This window comes from Cucurbita maxima, unplaced genomic scaffold (assembly GCF_002738345.1).
Source record: "Cucurbita maxima cultivar Rimu unplaced genomic scaffold, Cmax_1.0 Cma_Scf00128, whole genome shotgun sequence".
NCBI lineage: Eukaryota > Viridiplantae > Streptophyta > Magnoliopsida > Cucurbitales > Cucurbitaceae > Cucurbita > Cucurbita maxima.
In genome coordinates, this window is record NW_019272144.1 from 67,739 (window position 1) to 80,344 (window position 12,606).

Consider the following 12,606-nt stretch of genomic DNA (forward strand, 5'->3'; position numbering starts at 1 on the left):
ATACCTCTAAACTTCGAGATAATTACGAAAATGTATAAATCAGAAGATCAAATTTGCTATTATGAGCCGTGATCAAAAAATTCTTCAAAATCTCCATTTTCTACGGTTGGATCTTCACTAAATTTAAGTATTTCTAAAGGAGACACGTCTCATCACATCCGATGACCATAATTCAAATTGGAGGTCGGTTGCTCACTAATTGGAGAGGATATTTCCAACTAAGAATATAGAAAATTAAATCTTCGAATCATGATGATTCTAGAGGTTTTAACGTCTGTTTAGCTCCCTCTATAAAGTCTGAAGCGAGGGCTTTCATTTGGAACAAGAATCAAGCCAAGTTGAGCTCCGAATTGCAAGTAATAACGGTTTTGTAGTAGACCTTATTTTATGATGATTGATGACTTCGTAAAGTGTGCAAGTTATTGGAACACGTTTAGAGGCTAAACCAAGAATTAGAGGTAAAATGATCAAAATTCTCTTTGGACTACTTATAATAATTCAAGGTCTAAATATGCTACAAATGACTTGCTACTTTTTATAGGGCTTATTTTTAAGAACATAAAGATATGTTCAAGATTTCAAGATCATTTGAAGTAGGAAACCTAAACCAAATTAGGTCAAAAGAAATAGACTCTTATCCAAAATTCAAAGACACTTCTAGAATTGTCATAGAAACTCATTATCACTTCTTGACATTTTGAATGACTCATGCATGTTACTAAGTTATGTAGAGCGTATGCTTCCAAATATTACAAACCTTAGAAATTATTGAATATTTAAGATTGTGAACGAAGGAAAATACTACACAAGCTCTTCGTCTACTAAGATAAGTAGAATGTTAGGTACCACTCAAGTTCAACAAACCAAGGTCCTCTCAGCAACTCAAGTTTAAGGGACCTAAGGTCCGCATGACATTTTAAATGACTCAAGCATGTTACTAAACTATGTAGAGCTTAAGAATACACGATACGGCTTGTGCTTCCAGATATTCCAAACCTTGGAAAATATTGAATGTTTAAAATTGAGAACAAAGGAAAATACTACACAACCTCTACATTCACTAAAATAATTAAAATGTTAGGTACCACTCAAGTTCAAGGGACAAAGGTTCTCAAATTCAGAAACTCAAGAAACTCCTAAGAACCCACAAGTCAAGAGTTGAACCAAATGACCTAAGTACTTAAAACAAGAACTAGAACAAGAAAAGAAAGAGTGTGGTACCCTAGCATATCAAGTGTAACGACCCGAAATTTTCTACTTAATTTAAGGTCGCTACTCCATACGTACCATAAATATTGAATGCGAAAGGCTTCATTTAAATTTCATAAAACATAATCTTTATCTTAAAACACAGACATGGACTTGCGTGTTTCGAAAACATCTTTAAAACGACATAACAAAAGACTAAATAAAATGAATAAGAGTTTAAGTTAAAAACATCCTAGTCTAGCCTAAGTCTAAGAAAACAAATATCACTACCCTATGCATGTGTCATGGTCTCGAGTTGTGATGTCGTCGTCAGCCGTACAGGAATGTCTTGCCTTAACCTGAAAAATGTAGTAGCACATGACTTGAGTATTTAAAGAAATACTCAGTAAGTGACCCCACTATTGGGGTTAAATGCAACAATCACATCCAATGAAATGATGGGACCTATCTTTCGTTTCGTTTCGTTTCGTTTTCCCTACGGTGTTGTCCTAACGGATAATTTTGGACGTGTACCATGTACTCTACACACAGCCCATACATGCGAGTATGGGCTCACCAGCTAGTTTGCACACCGCTGAGCCACTTTCCTTATCTGGTGGGCATACTCTAGGAGCCCCTTATGCCAGAACCCGTTAGAACTAGTAACCGTCACGGCAGTGCTATGCAAAGCATAACGATCGTTATCCTTCCATTGGATATACGCGTTTGTACCCTTGTGATGGGATAGGGGTATCCCCCAAATGCATGAACACACATAATGCATGAGGTCCCAAAACTTTTCCATTTTCATTATCCTTTAATACAACCACGCTAGCATTATGTACATATCATATCATTTTTCATATCATTTCAGATATCGCTCATCATTCATATCATATCGTTTTTCATTCTTTAGTTCCTAAATCATATATAATTTTAACGAGGTTATATTTCATGTCATTTATCGTAATTTCATGTCATTCATATCATGTTGTATACACACAATTTAAGAGACCTAACATAACGTTCTATGCTTTTAATATAACATTTCATCATATACACATCATACCATGACATATTGCATCAAAATGTATCATATCATAAACAAGTTATAACGTAAATCGTAGTCATATCGTTTTTTAACTTATCATAGTCTTAACGTTCTTATACCTATCATAGACATATCATTACGTGAACGTACCTCAGTCATATCATCACAAGAACGTAACCTGACGCTATCGTTCTATCAATCCTAACGCTATCGTTCTATCAATCTATCACAAACCTATCCCTTTCTACCCATAGTCTAACCGTATTCTTCCATCAATCTCTTTTATCCATATCACTCCAGTATGTAACCTAACTTTAACATTTCATGAAAGTATTTTATTCATATCGTTACATTTCATTTTGTGCATCATTCTCGTATCCTGTCTCAAACATATCATTGAACACATCGTACTGTAATTATTATCAAACAATTCACATGTTATAACATACATAACAAATAAGAAGCATATCGATCCATAAACAATTCACACATATCAATATATATGACACGTGCAGAACCACGAGGCACGTGTCAACAGGAAATATAACCACACTGATAGTAAGGTCACTTACCTGGCTAGGCACGTGTCAACAGGAAATATAACCATGCCAATAGTAAGGTCACTTACCTGGCTAGCTTAAGTCGTTGTCACAAATATATCTTTAATGAAAGTTCGATTCCGTCTTTTGAAATCCGAGTCAACCTATATGAGCCCATAACATCAGTTTCAGGTTTGAACTCTACAACATTATTTTTCTAATTTACATTGGTCCATTATTAAAAATCTTGAAATGTTATATATCTATAATTATATTTTTATTAAAAATCTTATTTTTTCATAGTTACTATTGTATAAGAGAGTAATTTATTCTCGGATTTACTACTCTTTATATTTACCCTCTATATTTACCTTCCTCTCTATATTTAGTTTGTCGTTTTTAATTCCTTAATCTTTTTTTTTTATTTGTTACCTTTTAATTATGTTCTCATGTATTACAAATTTTGGATCTCTATTCCAAATCTTTCCTTATCTCAGTATTTCCTATTAGAAGTTTTATTGGCATTGTGTTTTTAATTTGTTCATTTTGGGTACAGATAAAAATTTAATCTAATATTTCTAATCTGACTTGATTTGCTCGAATTCATATAAATGATTAACATTTAATTTTTAACTAAAAGCTAAACCATGGTAATAATTCAATGAAGATCTAACTATAATTGACTGTGATTTTTTTAAAAAAAAAAAGATAAAAGAAAATGAAGATTTAATATATACATTATTGATCAGATTTATTTTGTTTCAATAATGCTCCCAACTTAAACTTTCTAAAAGATACTTCAAACATATTTTTATCGATAGTATATGAAAGGAAATTCTTAGTAGCTCGTTTCCCAAATAACCCTAAACTTTTAACACTTTCAAAACTTTCATCTTATAAAAAACTAAAAAATATCTTTATGTTTTGTTAGGAATCACGAACTTCCACAATAGTATGATATTGTCTACCTTGAACATAAGATTTCATGGTTTTGCTTTTGGTTTCCAAAAGACCTCATAAGAATGGATACAGTATTCCTTACTTATTTCTTATTTATAAATCTATGGTGTTTCCTTAATTAGCCAATATGAGACCCAACAATCCTCCCCTCCAACAAAATACACCATAGAGCCTCCCCGAAGGCATATGGAACATTCGAACAACCTCCCTTTCATTAAGACTCAATTCCTTTTTTTTTTTTTTTTTTGAGCCCTCGAACAAAGTACACTCTTTGTTCAATGCTAGTCTCCCCTTAATCGAGACTCGACTCTTTTTTCTGGAGCCTTCGAATAAAGTACACCCTCTATTCAATAGGTTAGTCACTTTTTTACTACACTTTCGAGACTCACAACTTCTTTGTTTGACATTTGAGAATTTTATGTACATAACTAAGTTAAAGGCATGACTCTTATACCATGTTAAAGTCAACTTTTAAAAATTTATGAGTATTTTTGAAACAAAATAGTAACAATTTTCGTCAATATACTAACAATGATAGTATTTTTACTTAAGAGTACTAATAAATTTTTTTAAAAGTTAAATAGTATTTATGAAATGATATAGGAACAATTCTCACTTATATATTGTGATCAAATGTATTTTAACAAAAATTAGAGGTATTTTTCAGTAATAATATTTTTTTAATAAAAAAATATTAAAATTTAAATATATTAATGAATAAAAAACAAAGTATAAATTCAAAAGATGACATCAATGTGAATTTTTTTTTTTGAAATCAGCGATTTCTTGAAAGGATTTATTGTTATATGAGAATTTTCGTTTTTATAGTAAAGTTAAAATATAGTCTTTATAATTTAAATATTGGAATTCATTCGTATGATTGAATAATCTTTTTATAAATAATCCTTACCCATTTTACCAGAGTTTTATCAAAATCATATAAACTATTCCTGAGATTTTTTTATTTTTTTTTTAATTAGTAGAGAAATGTAATTAAAAAAAACTTCTAGTGATATTTATTTCCGTCCTCGAAACCATAGGGTAAACAGGTTCGATTGGGTTGAGTTGAAAAATCTTTTATACTAACTTAACTTAAATTGTAGAGATCCAAGCCACCTTAATAGAGTTTATTTCTTTTAACTATTTAAAAAAATCATATTTATTCATCATACATGCTACGTTGCATCACTAATATCGGTAATAAACGTTAAACATTCTTAACATTTTTAAAAGGTTAGTTAAGGTTGGATGGTGACCCGAACAAAAAAAAAAAAAATGTCAAAAATGTCAACCTACATGTCAAATCGAATTTTCAATGTTAAAAAATTCAACTCAACCCGTTAACCATCATGACTGGTTTGGAGAGTCTAAAATGATTAAATTATCTTATGAGATGAAGTTTGCCGGTAAACAATTAAAAATTTCCTTCATAACAGTAATCTAAAAGTTGACTAATTTTATTCGAGGTAAAATAAATGGTTAGGACCAAAATCCTTTACTGCTTTGTTTAAATGGTCTTAACTTGTATATATAAATGCTCGAGTTAAAAGTTCTTTATTTGGGCAGTACACAAGGGGACATGCTGATGCACGTGTAATCTTATTGCATCGTCTTTTTAGGTAGAAACAATAACTAGTTTGTCGTATCACCCTTGTTGGTCGAAGACAGCAACTAATATGTTCACTCTCCTTCTTGGGCTAGAAATGTACTACCTATCGCATCGTTTTCCAAGTGAAGACAATAACTAACCTGACTCTCAAACTAGTTACGGCTAGGTTCTATTGTAACAAAAGATTCCTTTTTTTTATGTAGGTCATGTGGAAAAGACCCGTATCAATAATTATGATTTTACGTATGGACAATTCCTCAATATCTTGTTCATTCGCAACAAAATATTTTCTTTGTGCGGCGATAAAAAAAAAACATGTTTTTTTGGAGAGAGATACTATTTTACCAATCGAGTCACAGGTATCTAACATATTCATACCAAACGATTTTCCACAGTGGTGACAAAAGGTATAACTTGTGGAGTCTGCTCCTTATTTATAGTTGACTCAACGTTTACTAAATGACATAAATAGTAAATATCTATGTATAGTAAAAAGCTATATATGGTAAATAATTATATATAGTATATGGTTATATCGGCTAAATATAATAAGTTTAACCATATATATACCTCCACCTTTGAAAATGTATTCTCTCTATTCTCTGTACATACTTGAAATCATCAATATAAATTCTGTTCTCCTTGCATTTCTCTATTCTATTCTTTGTGTTCTTCTAGATCGAGTAGTGTGTGCATTGTTGTGCGATCCCAATAGGCACAATTGAAACTACTTCAGTAATGTGCCTTTTATGACTTTTGTGACTCACTAAGATTGACAATTTAACTATATGTACGACTCTAATCGTCCATACAAGGTAGTTGGTCAACTCAAAGAGATAGTGGGACATGTAGTTACATGAGGTTCTAATACCTTATTGACGTAAAATAGTTGTTTATAATCAATAACCAGCATATCAGAAAATCTAAAGCACATAGCTATGAGTTTCTACGTTTCAACGACTTACAAGCTATAATTTCTTCATCAAAGTGTTCATTTCATTGGCATGAAAATGTACAAACAAGTCTCAAAGGATGAGGTTAAACATTGAGAAGGAATTTCTTGATTTTTCATGAACTTATACCGAAACTTACACGTTTTTTGCTTCTTCGTGCTTTCCTTTCTCCACAAATATTGTTTATTTCTTGCCTCCAAGTCAAAGAGACTGTAGAGGAAGAGTTTTAGAAAACTAAAAAATGGATATCCAAAAAAAAAAAGAAGAAGAAGTAATTTACCTCTCAATACCTTTGTCATAATTACTTTTCAAGAGTTTGTTTCTAAAATAGGTTTTACAATACACATCTAATGGATACCAGATCTACACAAACCGAACCCAAGTCCTTAACTCGTGTTTTTTTTTAAACTCGGTTTCTATGCTTTCTCCTCAATTTTGATTTCTATCTTCTCTCTCTTCCTTTGTTTCTTCTCCGATCATTCTCCAAGTAGTACGACAATGTTCAAGGCACATCACCTCACTCACCCCTTGCCTTGGTGAGTCTTCTTTTATGGCCATGACGGCACAGAAACCTACACACGATGGTGATTGTGAGAAAAGAACAAGAAAACTCGAACCCTCTTGTCTAAAATCCTTTTTAGATAAACCAAAGAAAACTAACGCTTTACCATCTTGAGTGCTTGATGTTGCCAATCGTTCCACCACTAATGTGCCTATGAGTATTGTTAAGACGATTCGTCCACGTTCTTTTCCTCCTCTCTCTCTCTCTTTCTTCTCTATTGTGTTCTCCCTCTTTGAATGACAGGTCTTGCAGTCAAACGAATGAAGTAATTAACCAAGTACTGATTAAGTAGAGGAACACAGTTAGTTGAGACCCTCGCAATTTTCCCGCGACACGTCCGAAAATCCATACTCTTCTTTTTACAAAAGAAAAAACAAAAAACAAAAGAAGATAAAAAAATATCAAAATGTGTTTGACACATGGCACTTTGTGATAGGACACACAAAAAAAATGCGAATGGAAACATAATGCAAAGTAGTTAAAAGTATTAGTTAAAAGTTAGGACAGTTAAATAACAGAAAAGTTGTCCCTCCCTCCGTCTCCCTCATTTGTGACCATTGTCTTTCTCTTCAAACAACCTTCAATCCTATAAACAGCAAAGAATTAAAGACCATAAAGTCAATTAACAGAAACCGCTCATTCTCTCTTCTTTTAACCATCCCATATCCTTCAACACCCAAACAAGCCATCATCACAAAAGCCTCTCCAATCCCATCTTTTCCTAACTCACACCCACATTTGTCTTCATGGTGCGGCCTCCAGCGATGGCCAGACCCACATCATTCGCCATCGCCGTCACATGGGCCACTCTAATGGCCTTGACCACTGTGGTGGAGGCCAACCTGGACGTGGGTGTGAATTGGGGAACAATAGCATCCCACCCAATAAATCCAAGCATTGTGGTCAACTTGCTCAAAGACAATGGGATCAACAAGGTTAAGCTCTTCGATTCAGACTCTTGGATAATGGGTTCGTTGGCTGGTTCCAAAATTGAGACCGTTGTGGCCATTCCTAATGACCAGCTTGAGAAATTTGCTAATGATTACGACCTTGCTAAAGATTGGGTTAAGGAAAATGTCACCACCTATATTTACCACGGAGGCGTCGATATCAGGTTCTTTTCTTCTTTTTCTAAGCTTATTCTGAACGTGGTAAGAATATTGGCTAAAACCACTCCACTTAAATGACGGTGAAAGTTCTCCATTTATAATTACTTACCGAATCAAATAATTACAAAGGATATGGAAAACGTAACAAATTGATACATGATATTTCCTGATAACAAAAGGAAAAATATGATATGCAGTAATGAAAGACAAATATCTAAATGTTTGTCTTTAATAAAGGATCAGCTATGCACTTCTCGTAAACCATAATGGAAAACTAAACTATAATTCAAATCTAAATATCTTTAACACGCAAAAAGTTGTGTCTGCCCTCTAATAAAAGGGCAAATATGATACGTTTGTAATAATAGATATTTGTCTTTAATAAAAAGTGAAATAATTTATATTTAACTATAATAAAGGGATATTTGATATTGATAAAGATTCTCCTAACCCAAACCATTTCTCCAAAATAAAAATATCCACAGGTATGTAGCCGTGGGAAACGAACCATTTTTAACAGACTTCAATGGAAGCTACATAAAACTAACATTTCCGGCCATGCAAAACATACAAAAGGCTCTCAATGATGCTGGCCACGGTGACAAGATCAAAGTAACAACACCGCTGAATGCCGATGTCTACGAGTCACCATCGAACCAGCCCTCGGATGGGCGGTTCCGATCAGACATCCATGACACAATGAAAAATATAGTTCATTTCCTAAGCAGCAACAATGCTCCCTTCATGGTGAACATCTACCCTTTCCTCAGTCTCTACCAGAACCCCCACTTTCCAATGGACTTCGCTTTCTTAGACAGTTCCGGGAAGTCCATAAATGACAAGGGAAAGACATATACAAACGTGTTCGATGCAAACTACGACACACTAGTTTGGTCGTTGAAGAAGATCGGTGAGGGGGATTTGAAGATCGTCGTAGGAGAGGTGGGGTGGCCGACCGACGCTAATAAGTATGCTAACTTGGAGTTGGCGAAGAGGTTTTATGATGGGCTGTTTAAGAATCTGGCTAGCAAGAAGGGGACTCCCATGAGGCCAGATGAGAAGCTTGAAATTTATTTGTTTAGCCTTTTTGATGAGGATATGAAAAGCGTTCTCCCTGGCTTCTTTGAGCGCCATTGGGGAATTTTCAGGTACAACATATTTGTTTATAAGAATCATAGCATCTCCATTCCTCCTATTGTCCAAAGTCATGCTAAATTATTACTCAATTGGTATAATCGAGTGTCAAAGCGGACAATTGAGTATGGTGTTAAATGTGATACGATGACTTTGTTAGGAATCACAGATCTTTACAAGTATGATATTGTCTACTTTGAGCCTCCCTGAGACCTATAGAGCCCTCAAACTACCAACCTTTAATCGAGGCTCAATTTCTTCTCTGAAGTTCTTGAACAAAGTACACCATTTGTTCGACACTTGAGTCACTTTTGACTACACCTTCGAAGCTCACAACTTCTTTGTTCGACATTTGAGAATTCTATTGAAATGGCTAAGTTAAGGGTATGACTCTGATACCATGTTAGGAATCACGAATCTCTTTAATAGTATGATATTGTCCACTTTGAGCATCATCTCTCATGGCTTTGTTTTGAGTTTCCCCAAAATGCCTCATTCCAATGAAGTGTATTCCTTATAAGCCCATGATCATTCGCTAAATTAGCTAATGTGGGACTCCCTCCCAACAATCCTCGACAATTCTCCCCTCGAACAAAGTACACTATAGAGCCTCCCCTGAGGGCTATAGAGACCTCGAACAGTCTCCCTTTAATCGAGGCTCGACTCTTTCTCTAGAGTCCTCGAACAAAATACACCGTTTGTTCGACACTTAAGTCACTTTTGACTACACCTTCGAGTCTCACAACTTCTTTGTTGGACATTTAAGAATTCTATTAGCATGATTAAGGGCATGGCTCTAATACCATGTTAGTAGAATCAAAGTTTAAAGGATATAGATATAATTGAAATGCTTTTTTTTTACGTATTCTTTGACATATTTAACAGGTATGATGGGAAACCAAAGTTCCCGATGGACTTGGCAGGCAATGGGAATGACAAGATGCCAGTTGCAGCAAAGGGAGTTCAATACTTGGAAAAAAAATGGTGTGTGATTAAGAACAGCATCGAGGACTTAACATCAGAAGTAAGTCAGATCGACTATGCCTGCTCCTTGTCGGACTGCACAACCTTGGCGTTTGGATCTTCATGCAACGACTTGAACGCTAGAGGCAACTTTTCTTTTGCTTACAACATGTATTTCCAGATGCAAGACCAGAGCGTTGAAGCTTGTGATTTTGGTGGATCTGCTGAGATTGTCACCAAAAATGCCTCCGTTGGCACTTGCTTGTTCCCCATCCAGATTGTCAGCGCTGGGCAGAAGTTGACGATGATGAATGTCATCCCCTTTGTGTCTACCGTATTTGTAACGATCCTATTTTTCGTAATATAATAGAGACCACTACATGCATAACATACCTATTATGTGCCGAGTCTGTAAGACCATTTCCAAAACGATGTCATTGACTTAAACATTTATAATGAATTCATTTAGAACAATATTGTTATCGACAACGGAGCGGAAAAACTGATAATATGAATTAAAATAAAATAATGCAATGTCCTGATCTAACCTATGGACTACAATTTATACATAAATGTAACTACCCTAGCTTTAGTTTCATGGCCTTCATGGCAACATTATCATTGGTACAAGGTACCTTACCTTTAATTGAAAAAGTAGCACGTGAATTTAATATTTGAAAGTACTTAGTAAGTAGCCTCGTTGTTGGTGCAAAAAAAAATGCAAACACAAACAATCATGGTGGGACCTATCTTTTAATAAGAATATTGGGGCATGACTTTGAGCTTTATTTTCCGGTCTAGGTTGGGTTGGATGTGTAGTACTTCTCTATGCACCGGCCACACATACGCACATGAACCCCCTAGGCAGGCTTCTATACGTGCCCCTAAGCCTAGCTCGTCGAGCTAACACTCTCATACTACCGGACGCCACATAGTGAAATAACCTACATAATTTCATGGCAAATATAGATATCATAAGGTACATGTTTGTACTAAACATAACAGGCAAGTATCTCGATGCACGTGTTATATAAAATGTATGAGGTCCCATAACATTAAAACATGACATGTATTCATGACGCTAGTCTTACCTCCATTTTTTTTTTTTTTTACATAACATTCCTAAAATTAAACCTAGCATAACTTGTACATAAAATAACATATATCATAACATATCCATAACATACTACACAGTCATACAATCATCAAATACGACATATGCATGGGTCATAAGTCACATCTTTTATACAACAAACAAGTCATCCAACCAAGCCAAGAGTAAAGCCACTTGGTTAGCCTAAAATGAAGTCACTACACTCCAGTGATGCTAGTTTAAAGTTGCTCCTTGAAATCTATTTCTACGTAAAGAGTTCCACAATCATAATTTAGAATTCTACTATGTGGCTCATCTAATTACATAAAATAATTTAAACTTAACTCCAAATAATTTAAATTAGAAAGTATCCATACTAACCTTAAACGCTTTTTAAAGTGTCAAAAATACCTCTCGACGAGTCAAAAATGGTAGGAAATAGTCTGAACATATAAGACCCAAGCTAGATCAATTGAGAGGTGAGTTTGAGCTGTCAGAAATGTACTTTCTAATTGGCTTTGAACCACCCAAGTGGGATGAAATATAGAACTTGTTGTGACCTAATGTCACAACTTAATTTTTCAGGAGTCGCAACATAAGGTTGACTCAGATGGTATAAAAAAATGGAAATTTTTTCGCAGAATAAAACAAAGAGAATTTAAAACATGATACACAATATATTTACATTATTTCAAAATAGAGTTCATACATAAGTAGTTAAAACACAAAATATTTAACAATAAAAAAGAGCTGAAGATAGACGAGTGAGGCTTGTCTATGACACCTCCAGAGTCCACTCCCAGCCTCGACCATCTCCTTATTTACTTGAAAAACATGAAAATATTGAGTGAGTACCAAAATTTAGTAAGTAGTCAACTTGTAGGCTCTTAATCGTGTCATTGCTATGCTAGAGTACCACAATTTTTCTTTAACTTGTTCTAGTTCTTGTCGCAATTACTTATGCCTTTAGATGTTGTTCATGAGTTATGATTTCTTGTCATGATCTAGCCAAGGACCTTGCTCTTTGGTTTTGATCTAGGGACCTTAGTTCTAAGGTTCTGAGTTCTTGTCTTCAGAACTTGGATCTGGATTCATGTTCTAGTTCTTATTCCTGTTCTTGACCGTTGTCTTGTTCTTTGTTATTTTCTATGTTCTTATTTTGTTATCGTTTTGTTCACTAAGACACTCACCCTAGAATTTATGGTACAAGCCATGAATCTGACAATCTGTGTTTCAATTAGTATAGTCTAAATACGTAAGCTCAAGGCTTCTTATGTTCCTAGCAGCGTAGTCGAAAAACCTACATCCAAGGATTCTTACGTTCCAAGCGATGTAGTCTGAGTCATGAGCATATTCTACCGTAGGAGGTATAGAAGTTTCTTGAGTTTTTGAGTATGAGGACATTGGTTCATTATCCTTGAGTATACCTAACATTCTGCTTATCT

The 12,606-nt window shown here is 34.5% G+C and overlaps 1 protein-coding gene across 1 annotated transcript; it reads left to right on the plus strand.

Moving 5' to 3' along the window:
• The first annotated feature begins 7,626 nt into the window (after nucleotides 1-7,626).
• Nucleotides 7,627-10,435, plus strand: LOC111473519 (glucan endo-1,3-beta-glucosidase 8). Its single transcript, XM_023119014.1, has 3 exons — nucleotides 7,627-7,976; nucleotides 8,457-9,119; nucleotides 9,991-10,435. Exons 1-3 carry the CDS (start codon nucleotides 7,627-7,629, stop codon nucleotides 10,433-10,435), a joined length of 1,458 nt encoding a protein of 485 aa, XP_022974782.1.
• The last annotated feature ends 2,171 nt before the right edge of the window (nucleotides 10,436-12,606 follow it).

Coding starts and splice junctions, on each gene's coding strand:
- LOC111473519 (XM_023119014.1), top strand. CDS start 7,627: ATGGCCAGACCCACATCATTCGCCATCGCCGTCACATGGGCCACTCTA. Junction 7,977..8,456: donor CACGGAGGCGTCGATATCAG/GTTCTTTTCTTC, acceptor AAATATCCACAG/GTATGTAGCCGTGGGAAACG. Junction 9,120..9,990: donor CGCCATTGGGGAATTTTCAG/GTACAACATATT, acceptor CATATTTAACAG/GTATGATGGGAAACCAAAGT.